The following is an 18745-nucleotide window of genomic DNA, read 5'->3' on the forward strand; positions in this document are numbered from 1 at the left end:
GATGATTTAGTTAACTTGGGTAAGAGAATTGGTTAGTGGTGTGTAAAGCAGTCTCCCCTCCATCCTTTAGACATCTTTACTGATATCACTGAAAAGTACTTAATGTTTACCTGGTATAAAATGTTTTGGCGTTGGCTTTAATTAAAAGCCTGACCTCAGGATAGGGCATGACAATTGAGTTCTTTGAGATATTTCTAGTGTAACTCATAACTGCATGACATTGAGAGGGTACATATAGAAATTAGGGTTATATCAGGAAGAGCTTAGAGGAAGCATTATTTTCAAGTTTTAGTTATTCCTGTTTTTAATTAGAATGAAACTAGATTCTGTGCTTTTTCACTTGCTCTTCAGATATTCCCTTTCCCCTTGCCCTACTTAACTCATAGTTGACTTCAGTGTTCAAGCTTCACTTCCTCTGTGAACCTTTCCTTGATATTTGCTCTTCACCCACCAGCATTGAGATGGCAATTCTTCCCCTCTCACCTCTGATTGTATTTAGTCTATTCTAGTGCCTATTCTATAATTGCTATTTTTCTTTCTCGCAAGTTTACCAGCTCCTAGAGAGCAAGGAGGTACCCCACATCCCTTATCTCTAGTTCAGTGTTTGTTCTCTTGGATAATATGTGGTACATAAAAAGTACTTAAATGTTAAGCAGATAATGTTTAGATTTTAACTTTTCAAATGAAAACGAGATATAGTATATGAAAAGTAAAAGTCCCTTAACATTTTTAACTTTTAAATTATTGGAAGTTTTTTAGACTTGGAAGCAAAACTTGGTGTCTAATAATTCATTTAAGTGTCATCTATGAAGAAGCTTAATAGGCATCTCTGGCCTGGCTGTAAACAGGAAAGATTAATTTTGATGAAGAGTAGAATAGTACTCTACTAAAATAGTATTGCAACTATCCTAGCAAACACTTTTTTTTTTTAATTTGGAGACCAAGTCTCACTCTGTTGCCCAGGCTGGAATGCAGTGGCATGATCCCGGCTCACCACAACCTCTGCGTCCCGGGTTCGAGTGATTCTTCTGCCTCAGCCTCCCGAGTAGATGAGATTACTGGCGTGCGCCACTACACCCAGCTAATTTTGTATATTTAGTAGAGACGGGGTTTCACTATGTTAACTAGGCTGATTTTGAACTCCCGACCTCTGGCGATCTGCCCGCTTCGGCCTCCCAAAGTGCTCGGATTACAGGCATGAGCCAGCACGCCCACACTTTTTATGGTTTTTGTTTGTTCGCTTTTTGTTTTGTTTTGTGGTAAAACTCAAGCCCTTTGCTGTTTCTTTTAGCGCAAATATGGAAAGGTATTAATTTGTAAACTAGATTGATTTTCCTGGAAAAACTAATTTTTTAATTCCTATACTTTAAAAAAAATAAATGCATATGAGACTTTGTTTGCCTTGCCATTTCCTAGAAAACAAGTAATCTTTAATAAGGAGAATGAAAAATAGAGAATACCACCTTTTCAGATAAATAATAAATTATCAAGGGAGCAAGTACTTTCTGGAAATCAGTTGCTTTGTTTACTAGTTCTAATTCTATCACTTGCTTACTGTGTGACTTTGGACAGGTCGTTTAATCTCTTGTATGAGAAGGGGAAAAGAGAGGGAGCTGGTCAGACTTGGCCTTTCAGTTCCAGTGGGCTGCGATCTAGTGATCACATGCAAAAAAAGAGGAGACAACCCATCGAAATTGAGAAAGGAAAGTACTGCTGTGGGAAATACAATTAAAAAAAAATATTTTGAAGGAAGTATATTGGTGGGTTCTCCTCTATAGCATGTTTGTGTATATGTGTGTGCATGCATGCACCTATAGAAAGTTTATTTCCTAAGCCTTACTAAAATTGGATGTTGGTTGCCTCTTTACCAGAAGAATCAAAGTTTTGAGGAAATTGACCAGAAAACAGAAATTATACTTACTATCTAACATCTAATAATACTCTTACTACATCAGGTTCAAGATGTTGTTCCTATAACTAGTTATGACACTGCTGGATCATTCCTTCTGCTGGGATGTAACAATGGATCAATATATTACATAGGTAAGTGTACAGTCCCTTAAAATGCTCCTGCTTAATGCAATTTTTTAAATGAGAACAAGAAAACATTACCTATCAGTTTTAAATAGATATGCTGTTTATTTTAATGCTGTTTAAATTTGTTATGTTTTAGATATGCAGAAGTTCCCCTTGCGAATGAAAGATAATGATCTTCTTGTAACTGAACTGTATCATGATCCTTCAAATGATGCTATTACTGCTCTGAGTGTTTACCTCACACCCAAAACAAGTTAGTACATGGCCAATTTTATACATTCTTGACTTTTTATCTTTTTATTCATTAATTTATTGTGTGACTAGGTCAAATTAAACTGGTATCTTTCTTTTTGAGAACTGCAGTGCTAAGGATTTCATCTCTACTAAGTCTAAAATTTGTATTAAGTTTCATACTGAAGTCAAACATGACTAGTAAACAAACATAATTTGAGGTGGAAAATTGGAACTTATGCTGAATTGCATTTGTTAAGCCATATGATTATAATATTAGCTGAAATTACAAAAACAAATCTGCACATTTATCTTCCTATTAAAATAACTAATTTTTCACTTCAAAATTAGGAACTTTTTAAAAAATAAAAAGTTCTTAGACTACTACTGGAAACTAAGCTTATTTTCTTGGGAATTTAAAAATTTAAGCTGTAGAAAAAAGGTGTTTTATAACTTTCAGTGCATTTTAGAGGCCATTGCAGTGAAAGTAACAGACTAGTTCTATAAAGGAGTAAGAGATAAACACAAATGGGAAATTTAAAATTTACCTATAATGAAAGGAGTTCTAATAAACATTAATATATATCCAATAATACTACTAGGTTTGGATGTGCTGCTTATGTAAGTCATCATTTTATTTAAATTAACAAAGGAAACCATAATTTTTAGTATGAAAGAAATATTCAAGAGTATACCCATGAATTTGACTGAAACCATAGTAGGACTTAAATTGTATTGCTCTAGAAATAGGGTTTGGTAAACCATGGATTTCTAGCCAAGCTGACTCTTTTTGACACCAGCTGTCTTTGGCTGCTTTTCTGCCACAATGACAGAATTGAGAGGTTGTGACAGAGACAGTGTGGCATGCAGAGTTTACAATGTTTACTACTTGGCCCTTTACAGAAAATGTGCCAACCCCTGCTCTAGAATGAGATGTGGATTTTTTTTTTTTTAATCTAGTTAAAAAGCAGGCATAAAACTGGGAAAGTTTTACAAATCAAAGCACTTCTTTTGTTGTGACGGGGATTTTAAGACATGAAAAATGGAGTCATCTTCTGGTTATAGGAAGTGTTTTTCATGACATACTTTTTTTCCTTTGATTCAGGTATTTTCAGATGAATCAGTTAGTAAAACTAGAACAGCTAGTAAAGCTAAGAGGTTCTCTATCTGTGAAGCTTTTAAGAGTATAGGTCGCTGAAATTTTTCCTATCTAAATTTACGATGGGGACTGGGCACTTTTTTAGAAAAAGAAAAGAAAAGACACTGCTGAACCTTAGATGATTAGAGGAAACAACATATTGTAAGTATGATGGAAGCAATGTAATGGGTATGTTTATTCCCTAGCACCGTGTTTTGAAACTTCAATAGTATTTATATATATAGTATTTATATATAATGCTTCACTATCTGAGAATGATTTAGTATTGTAGTTTAAGTAGAACAGATGGTAATTCTAGGCTAGACATAATAAGGAATATTGCTTTTGGGATACTATGTAGTATTCTTGGCATGGCAGATTTATGAATTCTTTAAACTATGTTGAGTATCTACTGTGTCTCAGGTACTCTGTAAAGTGACAGATAAAAAGATGATTATGATTCAGTCTTTGTCAATAAGGAGTAGAAGTAGCTAGACATATAAATAAGTACAGAATTAGTGTGTTATAATTGCTGTGATAGAACCTAATAGTGCAAGGCAGGAGGTGAATAGTTACATCTTGAAGTGAAGGTTAGGAAAAGATTTATCAAGGAAATAATGATTTTAAGATGACCCGAGAAGTTTTAAGATTTTTTTTTACTGAACTGGATTTAGGGCTGATATAAACAGTGAATCCAGCTCTGCCTATTTTATCATAGGGAAGCTTTGCAAGGGTAGCTTTTTTATTATCATTCCATAATATATCACCTGTCAACTCGACTTGATATAGGTGTCAGTGGTAACTGGATTGAGATCGCCTATGGTACGAGCTCTGGAGCAGTACGAGTGATTGTACAACACCCAGAGACAGTTGGATCAGGTCCTCAGCTTTTTCAGACTTTCACAGTTCACCGAAGTCCCGTAACAAAAATCATGCTATCAGAGAAGCATCTTGTATCAGGTAAAATAATTTCATTAGTACTGGTAAAGAACTTGGCCTTGTGTGTTATTTTCTGTACCTGCACAAATTAAAAGAATGAAAACGCAGTGTTTATGTGAGAAAAATATACTAAAAGAAGTACTAGAAAAGTTTAATAACTGAGGAAATTATGATCGTCTTTTAAAGATTTCTTTGAGCTGGTCATAGTGGCTCACGCCCATAAATCCTAGCACTTTGGGAGGCCAAGGCAGGTGGATTGGTTTAGCTCAGGCGTTCAACTGGTGAAACCCCGTTTCTACCAAAAAAGAGAAAAAAAAAGATGGTTTTTATTTTGCCTGGTTTTAATATACATACATTTAGGAGGTGTGATTTTTTTTTTCTCTTGGCATATCTTATTGCAAAATATTTATTTTGACCCTGCTAAGAGGAATTTTTATTAAATTTTTCAACTTTTACTTTTAATATAAATCAGGTTATCTTATGGTTTAATGCTAAAACTGTAGATTTAAATGTGTATTTTGATATTTTGTCATCTCATAAAAATAATAAAATTTAAAATTATAAAGATTATTTGAAGAAAACCTTTTCATGGGTTTGTAGTTCTTTATAGTCATATACAATTTTAAAAAATTTAAATACTAATTGGATACATAAAAAATTAAGTACTAATTTTCAAGTTTAAGAAATAGTACTTTCTGATTACAAAGTAAAATTCTATTGAAGAAATTAATTGTGTATGGAAGATGATTTCTAAAAGGCTTTGTGAAAGTTGTATTGTGAGTTGGGTATGTCAGTAGAGCTTGCTTTCTAGAGGAGTCTTACATTAACTCCTTTTGTAGAGCAGTTCCTGCCCAACTTAAAACTTTTACAAACGTGGTTTTCATGTATCAGATTTGTTTTTATGAAGTCTGGCTAGAAGATAATGCATCTTTTGTGAAAGATGTAGTGAAAGTTTCTCAATCTATTTAAACACCATGTGGAGCTGAAATTCAGTCCATAGCTGACTGATTATGCTTTTATTGAATGTGTAATTGTTTGTGGTATAAGTAGGCCTTGCTAAAACAGTCTCTGTTAGGTTTTCATAAAACATTATTCCCCTCCCCCACTGAGGATTTTCTAACTCGTGCTGGTGCCTCCTCTTTTGTCCAATTGCTGAGTGTTGGATTGCCCTTGAGCTCTTTCCTGGACTCTCTATTCTTCTTTATCTGCACTTCCCCGGTTATTTGAATAGTAAGTAACTATATGTCAATGACTCCCAAACTTTCCTCCACCTGTGACCATCCAAAGAGTTCCAAACCTGTGCATCCAGTGTCTGGATCTCTGGTTGTATGTTTAATAGGCATCTCAAATTAAGTTGGACAAAATGGAACTTAACGATTTCTGTCTCAAAAGCCATCTTAGTATGCAGTGTCACCATCTACTTATCTACTAAAGCTGAAAATCTAGGAATCACCCTTGATTTCTCCCTTTCTTTCACCTCCCACATAGTACAATTCACCAGTAAGTCCTGTTGGCTTTGCTGCCACATTATGTCACAAATCCAATCACTTTTCATTTCCATCAGTCTACTGTCTCACATCATCATCCTTTCTCCCCTAGATAACTAGTAACTTCTCAACTTTTCCGTCTCTGTGGTACATGCTCCACACAGCAACCAGAAGTATCTTTTAGAAATGCAAACCAAGTCTGATTCCTGATGGCTTCTAATTGTATTTAGAATAAATTTAAATTTCTACCGTGGGCTATATGGCTTTTCTTGTTCTAGATTCTACCTACCTTTAAAATCTCTTCCCAACTCCCGTGTCACTTTTCTCATTGCTGATAACACTCTAACTTGTTGGCTTTTCTATTTTTTAAAAATGCCTTCGAGAACTTTTGCGTTTGTTCTTTTTATTCGAAATGTTTTGCCCCTAGATATTTGTTTGGCTGCATTCTTGTCATTCTGGTGGCGTTTCAAATCCCTTCTCAATGAGGACTCCTTGGCAACCTGCTTTAAATTAATTAGCCAAACCTCTATCCAACAATAACTTTCCCTAACAGTACCTTGCTTTGTTTTCCTTATAGCTTTATCACTTAATCATTTATTTGCTTGTTTATTATCTCTGTATAATTAGAAAAGTTTTCAAATAGCAGAAACTTTGTTCTATTCTCAGCACTTAGCATAGTTCTGACACATAAAAGATGCTGAATAAATGTTATGAGATAAGGCAACTCAATGCTCTGAGAAAATAGGCCGTTTTGCCGGGTTACTGTGATGTTTCGATGGTTATTGTGGGATGTGATACCAAGGAACTACTTTGTAAAACTTGTATTTTAACATCAGATATTTCATGTAGGTTTGAAACTTATGTAAGTTTATCAAGAGAAATATCCTTTTTAAGAAAAAATCTGGAGCATTTTATGTGTACTCAGTTATGTTATTCTGCCACCTGGTGGATATTAACACATATGTAATGACATTGTTTTCCTTATAGTGCAGTTTGATCCCTTAAAGAAAAACTTTAGATGATGACCGATATTAGCAAAGTTGACATAGTTGTCCAATTGAATCAACTAACAATATTTAAATTATTTTTCAGAATCCTAGTAAGCTTAGTAGTGAAATCAGGAAACGATTTCCCATGAAATTAAATAGCCTAGGACAAAATGTCTCCTTTTTCACCAGAAAACTGACAGTCTAGCAATTGAGAATTTTGTTACATAAGAATAGAAAGTACACAGTTGTTACTTACTTCTATTTGCCAAAATTAAATTTCTTTCTAAAGTTTTGTTTAAAATATGTGTAACTGTAAAATATGTAACACATTTTTACCTGGTAGTAAATATTATGTATGTGTGTATATAAGAAATTTTGGAGACTTTCCTAATATTTACGGATGAGTTCATAGCTCATTGCTAATAATAACAGATTTTCTAAAATCTTGAATGGCAAAATTAGTATATTTTTTATTAAAGCATGCCAAAAAAGTAGTTTTTGCATTAGTAATACATTGTATGGTGTGTATTTTCAAATAGAGTATCTACTCAGACAAAAAAAAAGTAGAGATAGATTAGGAGACATTTTAGTATATGCTCAGTTAATATTCTGTTAGCAAAATAAAACTAATTGGAGCATGTTTTTTAAATGCAGACTTTCTTTGTATAAAAATATTGCTCAGCTTTAGTATAGAATCTTAATTTTCCTTAATGTAATGATGAGTGGGCAATAAATAGCTGATTGCTTAAGATGTTTGACAATTGTCATTTGTGCCAATAATTTTTCGGTAAGTCCTGATCTAGGTTAATATTTGAGTAGCATAAGCAGAAACAGTTTCTATAGTTAGGAAAAATAAACCAGGAAACTGTTTACTATGTAGTTTAGCCACAGAACAGGACAATATTCAGCATCTTTTTTCTTACACACACATTATTTTTAACCTTTACTACATTTATACCCTACAAGCTATTTTTATGAGGATCTGTAGGTTTACTTGACATACCTTATATTTTTCAGCAAGGTAAAGCATACTCAGTTTTCTCAGTTAAATAGATACAAATTACGTATAGTTTTAAGATAAATATGTCATTTGCCACTTATACTCTGATGTGTTTAATGTAGATGATTGTGAAAAAACTTAAAATGAGTTTTTAAAAGTAATTTTGCATTCTTTTGTGTTCTCTTTCTTTGCTAGTCTGTGCAGATAATAACCATGTCCGGACGTGGACAGTAACGCGATTCAGAGGAATGATCTCTACTCAACCAGGTTCTACTCCTTTAGCGTCATTCAAGATACTGTCCCTGGAGGAGACAGAAAGTCATGGTAGCTATTCCTCTGGAAATGACATAGGTGAGTTATTTTAGGGCATTTTTAGGTACTATATTAGCTGTTCAGAAGAAGCATATCAACTAATAAAACCATAAAAACGAGTTTTAAATACAAAGTTTTCATTTTAATTTTGAAATTCTAAACAGAATTTTAGTGTATTTTTCTGATGAAATTCTATAAATTCACGAAATTATTTTATTGCATCATTTTTCATTAAAATGTTAGGAGTCATTTAAAGAGTGTCATCTTCACGTTAGCTACTTTTATTATTAAAACTATGATAGCTGTGTACATTTGATATTTGAAATTTTTTTTACTAATCTACTGAAAATAAAATTTGAAGCTCGAAAATGTTCCTATATAATGAGAGTCATTTTGATGACATGGTAATATTCATTATGAAACAGTGTAGAATGTCTCCATTGATATTCTCTGATTTCAGCAAAAGGTGTATTAAGTTTAGTTTAGGTTTTCTCTCTATACACCATACATACATGTGCACATGGGCACTCACATCCACACGTGTGCATACACATACACAGCCTTCATAGAGATCATTCCACCCCCGGCCCCATTTGAAAGAATCTTACTGTCCTTATAAGCTACTTAAGAGAATTCTACTACCACAGCCTTATGATTTTTAGAAAGAGAAATATGCAGTGTTACCAGTTTTAACAGTTGTTATGTAATCCCAGTTCTCTGCATGATGCTAGGCACTGGAAGTTTATATTGTTATTTATTCAATAAATATTTATTGAGTGCTTGTGTTCTAGATACTAGACATTTTAAAAAGTGCAGTGAACATCAACTTACGATGTAGTGAGCAGTAGGAATTAAATGAAACAATTGTATTTTGGAACTCCTCTTAAAGGCATAGGTCAAAAAGAACCCAGAGGAGACAGTGCCAGGATCTGTGTTAGAGGTTGTAATATATGCTCTCATTTAATCTTCTTGACAATTTAGGAGGTAGATACCCCACTTAATGTTGACGGAAGCTGAGATTCAGACAGCACTTCATAGAGGTTTTAATGTTTGAACTGATACATGAAGGATCGACATTCGTTGGGTGTGTAAGATTCTAGGGTTGGAGCATTCCTGGCAGAGAAAACAGCAAGTTAAAAGGGTAGAAGCCAGGGGAACTTGGCAAGTTTGGAGAATGTCAGGAAGGTCATTAATTGTTAGATTATAGGATATGTGGGTAAGAATACTAAGACATACTGAGTGAATAGGCCAGTGCCAGATCATGGAAGGCATCTATACATCAAACTAAGAAATTTAGATTTTATCTTGTAAGTAATGGGGACCTTTTGAAGAATTTTGAGAATGATACTAGATTTGTGATATATATAATTCATCTTTCAAGAGCATGCAAGAAAACTTGACAGTGAAGACTTAAGAGAGTGAAACAAGGAAACCAGAAAGGAGGAATTTATTAACCAAAGTGCATGGTGGTCATTGACTAGATGTGGCAGGCATGAGAGAGGAAGGAGTCTAAAGTGACCCTAAGGATTCTTGGGAAATGGAGTAGCTGAGTATTACTTACTAAATACAGAAATATAGAAAGAATAACTTATTTTGAAAACAAAGATGAATTCAGACTTACGTATTTTGAGTGATGGTGCATATGGATACTATTCTGTGGTGTGAAGATATACCTGGTCTCTGGAGAAAGACCTTAACTAGAAATTATGTTTATGAGTATTCTGCATATAAGAAGCACCTGAAAGCCCCAGGAGTAGATGTGTTGTTCAAGGAGAGCATGTGTATTGTGAATACAAAGATATTTATAAACAGCCCTGTGAATTAATTATAAAACCCAGTAAGATAAAGGGGACAGGGAGGTTTTTCTTTTTTTTTTTTTTTTTTTTTGAGACGGAGTCTCGCTCTGTCGCCCAGGCTGGAGTGCAGTGGCCAGATCTCAGCTCACTGCAAGCTCCGCCTCCCGGGTTCCTGCCATTCTCCTGCCTCAGCCTCCCAAGTAGCTGGGACCACAGGCGCCGCCACCTCGCCCGGCTAATTTTTTGTGTTTTTAGTAGAGACGGGGTTTCGCCGTGTTAGCCAGGATGGTCTCGATCTCCTGACCTTGTGATCCGCCCGTCTCGGCCTCCCAAAGTGCTGGGATTACAGGCTTGAGCCACCGCGCCCGGCGGTTTTTCATTCCTCTTTATAGTGGTATTTAAAATATATATATCCTCAGAGATCATTGGACATATAGATCAGTGGAACAGAGTAGAGTCCAGATTCAGTAGAGTGGTAAAGGTGGAATCTACATTGTAGTAGGTAATGGGGTAATAGATGTTGGAGGTGTCCATGAAAGAAAGAAGTAATGGAGCTAGTTGGAAGGCAAGGAAGTTCAAAGGTCATATTTATACACCTAATCTTAGCCAAAAGGCCGAGAAGCGATCGAAGGTCATATTTTTTATTCCTCCAACTTTCTCCCTCATTAAAGTTAAGAAAGATCTGGGGATATTTTGTATTCCAAGGAAAGGAGCCAATTTGGGAAGGGAAACTATAAATGGGAGGTGGGGGAAGAGAGGGCAAAGAATTAAGCTATGAAGAATAGATTATGGGTCAGTCTCATGTCAATATGAGGTTCAAGGGGAGAGAAGATACAGTTCTATAGTCTTCTCATTCCTAGTTATTTTATTCTGAGTTATTTTATTCATGGTCACTATTTTAACCTTGTTTATGAGTTATTGAATGAGGACTGTCATTTCATTTTAATAAAATTAGAGATCAGAAAGTTCCAGTAATTGAGCAACTGCATAGTATAGTGAAGAGCCAGACAGCTTAGGTTTGTTTGAATTCCACTTCCATCATATAAAGACCTATGAGATCTTTCGTTAAGTAATCTCTTGGTGCCTTATTTTTCTCATCTGTAAAATGGAGATAGTAAATAATAGCACCTCCCTTAAGTGGTTATTATGGTGATTAAAATTTTATATTTGGAAAACATTTACGGTGGCACATGCTAAGTACGGTATAAGTATTTGCTAACTAATAATAAAGATGACATTGGTTCATTTATTAAGTACATCTATGTTTCGTGTAACATAACTTGGGATATATTGTCTTTAAAAATTTTATTGTAAAACTTTTTACAATACTTTTTATGAATTGTAAGTTGATACTATTTTAGCTACTATGTATAATGGGAAAAGAGAATTATTAAAATTTTATGCTTAAGTTTTAAACAAAAACTTTTTTCTTTACGTTATTGTTCAGGATCTTTCTAAAATATAATAGGCTATTTATCTGTCTTGCCAAATACATTAAAGTGAAAATAATTGAATCTTTCATTTTAGATTGAAAAGCTTCAGGGTGCAACTCTGTAGTAAATTTTATGCTGTACTTTAGTCTTCATACTGTACTTTGTTTTTCTCTTTTGGTTTACCAATTACCTTATATAAAATTGTGTGTGTTTTTTTAATTTGCATCCTTAAAAAGAAGAAATACTAAAGGAAGAAATGTGGTTAACAGAAGCTTCAACTAATTACATTCCATCTGATGAAGTTTCACTTTATATTTTAAGATTTTGTGTGTTGTCTTCTCAAAAAAGTAAAATCAGTACATGAAATGACTTAATGTATATGTCTTTTTTAAGTTATAAGAATCTAAGCACATCCCCAAAGATAGTAAATATCTTAACAGGTCTCCGGCTAGTACTGTTAACGTAGCACCTTAGGACATTTTTTCCTTTAGCTTTTACAGCCTTAGTCATATATAAAATATAACTTAGAAATAATTGTGTATTTCTTTAAAAAATTTTAAATGCAAATTGAAGTACTTGTATACATTTATTCCATGTCTGATTGTGAGCTGAAATGTGATACCATATTGGTATGTATGAGAAATTCTTTTCTTGTATTAAGAGTAATGCTTCTTTTGTAAAATGAAAGAACTAAAATTTTAATTTTTTGACATTTTTGTTTTCTGATCAAGGACCTTTTGGAGAGCGAGACGATCAACAGGTGTTTATCCAGAAAGTTGTTCCCATCACCAACAAACTATTTGTAAGACTCTCATCTACTGGAAAAAGGTAACACTTTACTGTAAAAATATTTGTATTCAGAAGCCACCTTTTGTCTTACAAAACATATGGCATAATTTGACGTATTGATCAAAGAGTGCTAGTAGAAACAAATTGTTGGGAGAGGAGTCTGTTATCTCATAATCATAACTCAAAATGAAGACAGTCTACGTTATGCTTACTTTGTGGGATTTAAGAGTTTCACTGATGCTGTGGACAGTTAGGAGGGACTAATGATAGAATAAGAACACAGTGAACTTTTTTTCATGGCCAAACATAAATACTTATTAATTTTGTTATTATAAGCAGTTTCTTTCTTTAAAAAACCTAGAACTTAAATATTTTCCATCCCACATAAATCTGTATACATTATTTATGTTTCTCAAATAAAACATATTACAGATTTCCTGACATTTAGTATCCCCTTTTAAAATAAAAATGACAAATACTGATTAATAACACTAATGTGCATAATCTTGGCACAGCTTACGACATAGCACCCATGTTTTATTTTCTATTTTAGAGTAATTTGTGTCTACTTTAACATGGAGAGAACTTATCTGTCTCCGTGAGAGCAGGATTCCTGTCTTTATGCGGTCTCCTCAGTATTTGTATGTGAATGCTGCCCTTATGCTTCCATTATATGGCACTGGCAGTATTCCTCTGTTTAGTCTTTTCTATTCAAACTTAAAGAACATAGTGATTTTGCTGAACTAATTCTGACACTTCCTGTTACTAGCTATGTAAATGCAACTCAAGTTATTTTATTTCCCTTAGCCCAGTTTCTTTATAAAATAAGGTTCAATGACTTTGGCAGGATATCATAGGATAAAATAAATTTCAAACGTGTAATATCTTGCATGGTACCTAACCATAATAGATGTATAGTAGAAGTTAATTTCCTCTTCCTTTTGACTGAAATTTTACTTCTTTTAAAATTATTATTTATAACCTTAGATTTTACTTCAACATTTCTCTGCTTTAAAAACAAATTTTTTTGACGACGAGAACACATGGACACATGGGAGGGAACAACACACAACAGGGAGCCTGTTGAGGGTGACGGAGGATGGAGAGAGAGAGCGCATCGGGAAGAATAGCTAATGGACGCCAGGCTTAATACCTAGGTGACGGGTTGATCTATGCAGCAAACCAGCATGGTACATGTTTACCTATGTAACAGACCTACACATCCTGCACATGTAGCCCAGAACTTAAAAGTTGCAGGGAAAAAGTTTTTGCATGTCAAACAAATGAAAAAAGTAAAATTCCTATAGAGTCCATTAGGAAGGTTATTGTTTTCATTTTATTTATTTATTCATTTACTTATGAATGAGACAGAGTCTTGCTCTGTTGCCAGGCTAGAATGCTGTGGTGCAATCTCAGCTCACTGCAACCTCCAGACATGTGTCTGCTCATGTCCTTTGCCCACTTTTTAATGGAGTCGTGTTTTACTTGCTGATTTAAGTTCCTTATAGATGCTGGATATTAGACCTTTGTCAGATGCATAGTTTGCAGATATTTTCTCCTATCCTGTAGGTTGTCTGTTTACTCTGCTGATAGTTTCTTTTGTGGCGCAAGTGCTCTTTACTTTGATAAGGTCCCACTTGTCAATTTTTGTTTTTGTTGCAGTTGCTTTTGGAGTCTTTGTCATGGAATCTTTGCCAGGGCTGATGTCCAGAATGATATTTCCTCGATTTCCTTCTAGGGTTTTTACAGTTTTAGGTTTTGCATTTAAGTCTTTAATCCATCTTCTGTTGAATTTTGTATGTAGTGAAAGGAAGGGATTGAGTTTGAATCTTCTGCAAATGGCTAGCCAGTAATCCCAGCACCATTTATTGAATAGGGAGTCCTTTCCCCATTGTTTATTATCAGCTTTGTTGAAGATCAGGTGGTTGCAAGTGTGTGGCTTTGTTTTCTGGGTTCTCCATCCTGTTCCATTGGTCTGTGTGTTTGTTTTTGTACCAGTACCATGCTGTTTTGGTTACTGTAGCCTTGTAGGATAGTTTAAAGTTGGGTAGTGTGACGTCTCTGGATTTGTTCATTTGCTTAGGATTGCTTTGGCTATTTGGGCTCTTTTTTGGTTTCATATGAACTTTTGAATAGTTTTTTTTTTTTTTTTTTTTTTTTTTGAGATGGAATCTCACTCTGTCACCCAGGCTGGAGTGCAGTGGCACAATCTGGGCTTACTGCAAGCTCCGCCTCTGTGGTTCAGGCCATTCTCCTGCCTCTTCCTCCTGAGTAACTGGGATTACAGACGCATGCCACCACGCCGACTAATTTTTTGCATCTTTAGTAGAGACGGGATTTCACCATGTTAGCCAGGATGGTCTCGATCCCCTGACCTCGTGATCCACCCACCTCTGCCTCCCAAAGTGCTGGGATTACAGGCATGAACCACTGTGCCTGGCCTAGAAATAGCTTTTTCTAGTTCTATGAAAAATATCCTTGGTAGTTTGATAAGAACAGCATTGATGTAATTACTTTGTGTAGCATGGCCATTTTAACAATATTAATTCTTTCTATCCATGGTCATGGAATGTTTTTCCATTTGTTTGTGTTGCCTGCTTTCTTTGAGCAGTGCTTTATAATTCTTGTTGTAAAGATCTTTCACCTCTCTGGTTTGCTGTATATCTAGGTATTTTATTCTTTTGTGGCTATTGTTAATGGGATTGCATTCTTGATTTGGCTCTCAGTTTTAATGATAATTGCTGTATAGAAATGCTACTGATTTTGTTACATTGATTTTGTTTTATTTTAAAACTTTGCTGAAGTTGTTTATTAGATCTAGGAGCCTTTGGCAGAGACTATGGGGTTTTCTAGGTATAGAATCATTTGATTTTCATTTTAATGTTACTAATCCTGTTGATTTTAAAATTTTATGGTTGCGTTTTCAACATATCTCTTAATATTTTGATGAATAAATTTTTGAGAAGTGAATTTTTTAGATTAAAATTCATTATCTCAGATTCCCTAAATTACTGTGATTTAGTGTTCTCTGCATATTCAGTGAAGAAATTGCGAAATGTTATTAAAACTGGTATAACATTCTCTAACAATGTAGTATATCATATTTACTTATTCAATTCTAATATCCCCTCTTCTGTTATTTCTAATATCCCCCTTTCAGTTATTTCTAACAGTAACAGTGTGTTATAATCAACTACAATTTCTGCATGATAAAACAAATTTTATAATTTTTAAGTTTATGATTCCAAAGGAAAAGCTATAGTTACAAAAATAACATGCAGAAATTACTCTGTAGAATTGAATAGAAAATCAGCCCTTTATAAAGCTGTAGTGAACCAAAGATTTTGTTTAAGGACAGTTCAGGCTCCTAATAGTGAGAAGTGAAATGAAAGAGTTTTATTTAAAGGAAGCAGGAAAAAAACCTTGTAGAAAATTTTAAATATAAAGGAGTAGTTTTAAAAAATCTATTCCATAGGGGGAAAAAAGAGCAAAATTATGTTTGTTTTGTAGAAGCATTAGGGTCACAGTAGATACCCCTATAACAAAAGATAGGCTAGCAGGAGAAAACATTACAAATTGATTTTATTATATTTTTATATGGCACGAGAGTCTTCAGAATGAAGACCCAAAGACAGAGGGAAAAGTGTCTGTTTTTATGCTTAGGTTAGAAAAAGCAAGGACAGCCATGTAGAACTGTGACTGGACAAAAAGGTGTAAGTTACCACAAATAGACTGAGTAGAGAACTCCTGCAGGAACTGTCTCCGTGTGGCGTTCCTTTCTCCCAGGGATGGGGCAGAACCCCTCTGTAGTGAGGGCCTCAATTTCTTTATGGCCAGCTGTTCACAGAAAGATAGGGAAATGTTAGGGTAATATTTTTATGCTTCATGGCTAGCTTTGGGGAAAGAGGGTTCTGGTTTCTCTGACCCACCTTGGGGAAAAAGAAGATTGTCTCTATGGTTTGCCTTGCAGGTCAGAGAGAAACTTTGCTTCTGAGGGTATTTTCTGAGACCCAAGTTTTCATATGCATACAAATGTTGATTTGTTTTATTTGAAACATTAAGAGGAATCTGAAGAGGGGGTTGTTGAACATTTTAAATCAATTTACAGATATTATTTAAAAATAAATGTAATTCACTAAATTATGATCATCTTGATAGATACAGGAATAAAATCTGACAATTCATCATCTATTTATGATTTTTAAAAACCCTAGCAGCTAAAAGAAGGGAGAATTTTAAAATCTGATAATGCCCATGAAAATAATTCTTTCAAACTTTATATTGGCAAAATATTAAAAACTTCCTTTGTGTGATATTGTGAAATATGTATTTGGTCTTTGTCTCTGCTTCCTGGTATATACCTTCAAAAATTCTTGAAGTATTCCAAATGATAAGTGTCTTTTTGTATGCCAGTGAGTTGACTGATGGCAGGTCACCAGAAAGACCAAGATGGGAGTAGAAGATTGGCACTTTCAGCCCCACCCTGCAACCTTTGAGAAGGGGAGAGGAGCTGAAGGCTAAGTTGATCATCAATGGCCAATGATTTAATCACTCATGCTTATGTAATGAAGCCTCCATTAAAATAATAATAATAACTGAGTTCAGAGGGCTTCCAGGTAGCTGAAAACCTGGAGGTTCTGGAGGGTGGCGTGCCCAGGGAGGGCATGGAAGCTCCATGCTCTTTCCCACACACCTTACCCTGGGAATTTATTGTTCATCTGTACCCTTTGTAATTAACCAGTGAATGTGAGTTTTTCTCTGAATTCTGTGAGCCACTCTAGGAAATTAATTGAACCTAAGGAGGAGGCTGTGGGAACCCTGATTTACAGTCAGTCAGTTAGAAGCACAGGCAAAATAACCTGAGGCTTGTGATCAGCCTCTGAAGTGGAGCTCAGCTTTGTGAGACTGAGTCTTCTAGCTGTCACACTAGCTGATATGACAGACAGTGTCAGAATTAAATTGAGTTAGAGGATACTTAGCTGGTGTCTGCTGGAGAATCGATTGCTTGCTTTGTGTTTGGTGAACCCCTCCACCCCATTTGGTCACAGAACCCTTTTTGTTGCGAAGTAGTGAAGGACATTCTACTCCAAAATATGCCAAATTGGTATATTGATTATTTTGAGGAGAAAACATTGGATAAATTGTCATTTCAGAGGGGGATAGCTGACCTCTCTCTTTTTTTACATGCAGCAAGCCAAAAGATTTTCTGGGAGTGTTATCCTCCCTGTACCAGGACAAGAGAGTGGGAACTGGGGGCTGCAGTGGACCTGAGTGAATATGCTTACCTTCCACTAGCTTTGCATTGTCCCACTATATATATAATATATACATATCTTCTAGTGACTCCGTTAGAAATGTACTGCCTCTAGTCAGATTTTCTTTATCCTGTCATTTGTTCTCCAGTTTATCATTCTTTGTCTAATTGTATAAAAGCATCTTGCTTTGGCCACTTCTTTGGACCTCACTCTCTTGTGAAGATTCCCATGTACATGTAAAACTAATAAAACCTATATACTTCTCTCTTGTCAGTCTGTGTGGTGTCAGTTTGGTTTCTAGATCCAGCCAAGAGCCCACATAACTAAAAGGGCATTTGGAGATAAACTTTCACTTTCCTTAGAGTTGATTGTTGCATGAGAGTACAGGAAAAATACTTTGGTTTGTTTATTCCTGTATTCACAAACCTTGAGATCAAGAATGAGACTAGGATAGTCTGTATCACTACATGTGGGCATGTAGGAATTAACTTTTTCCCTCCTTTTTGTCCGGCCTACTAGGAAGCTCATCTAAGCTTCATACTCTATTCCTGTATGTTTCTCAGATTCATGTGGATGGTATTTTTTCTTTGTCTATTTTTTTGACCTTGTGTTTGCCTATACCGATTTTTCTTTTTTAATAAACTCCCTCAACTCTGAAGTAGGCTGGGATAACTAATTCAGCCAAGTACAATTCAGGTAGCCCTTACATGACTTTGGAAAAATCATTTACTGATGTTATCCCTTGGTTTCCTCATTTGTTAATGTGGATAGTAATTGTTCTCTCTCAGGTTCTTTTTATCTTTTATGAAAATCAAATAGCCATAAAAATATTTTTTTAAAGTTAAGAGTATTAGCCTAATGATGGATACAATATGGGCTATCTCCATAGAGCTATATATTTCTTCTGGTTTCAGATTTTTAAAATTTACACATAAATTTTAAATGATTTTTTAAGTCTTTTCTAGTATACCATGTTTGCTTTCTTTATTTCTTTCTGCCTTTTTAGTTTTATAGCTTCTTTTTAAATAATTGCTCATTCCCATCAGGGCTCTTTCTGCTTTTCTTTTGCAGAATATGTGAGATCCAGGCTGTTGACTGTACTACAATATCTTCATTTACAGTGAGGGAATGTGAAGGATCCAGTAGGATGGGCTCGAGACCAAGGCGTTACTTGTTCACAGGCCATACAAATGGCAGCATTCAAATGTGGGATCTGACCACTGCTATGGATATGGTTAACAAAAGTGAAGATAAGGGTAGGTTCTCATGCAGAAAGATGTTTTTGTCACAAGGTTAAACTTTTCACATAAGCAATTATGACGACTATTTGTTCTCCTAA

The 18745-nt window shown here is 34.8% G+C and overlaps 1 protein-coding gene across 2 annotated transcripts in view; it reads left to right on the plus strand.

Annotated features, from left to right (window-relative positions):
* Positions 1-18745, plus strand: part of LOC105493521 (potassium channel tetramerization domain containing 3) — a 57268-nt gene that overhangs the window by 35883 nt on the left and 2640 nt on the right. For both annotated transcript variants that reach the window (XM_011761220.2, XM_011761221.3), the window contains 6 exons: positions 1956-2043; positions 2174-2290; positions 4196-4366; positions 8017-8172; positions 12094-12190; positions 18478-18662. In XM_011761220.2, coding sequence (XP_011759522.2) covers positions 1956-2043; positions 2174-2290; positions 4196-4366; positions 8017-8172; positions 12094-12190; positions 18478-18662 — 814 coding nt within the window. The remainder of the gene's footprint in view (positions 1-1955; positions 2044-2173; positions 2291-4195; positions 4367-8016; positions 8173-12093; positions 12191-18477; positions 18663-18745) is intronic.

This window comes from Macaca nemestrina, chromosome 1 (assembly GCF_043159975.1).
Source record: "Macaca nemestrina isolate mMacNem1 chromosome 1, mMacNem.hap1, whole genome shotgun sequence".
Classification (NCBI taxonomy): Eukaryota; Metazoa; Chordata; class Mammalia; order Primates; family Cercopithecidae; genus Macaca; species Macaca nemestrina.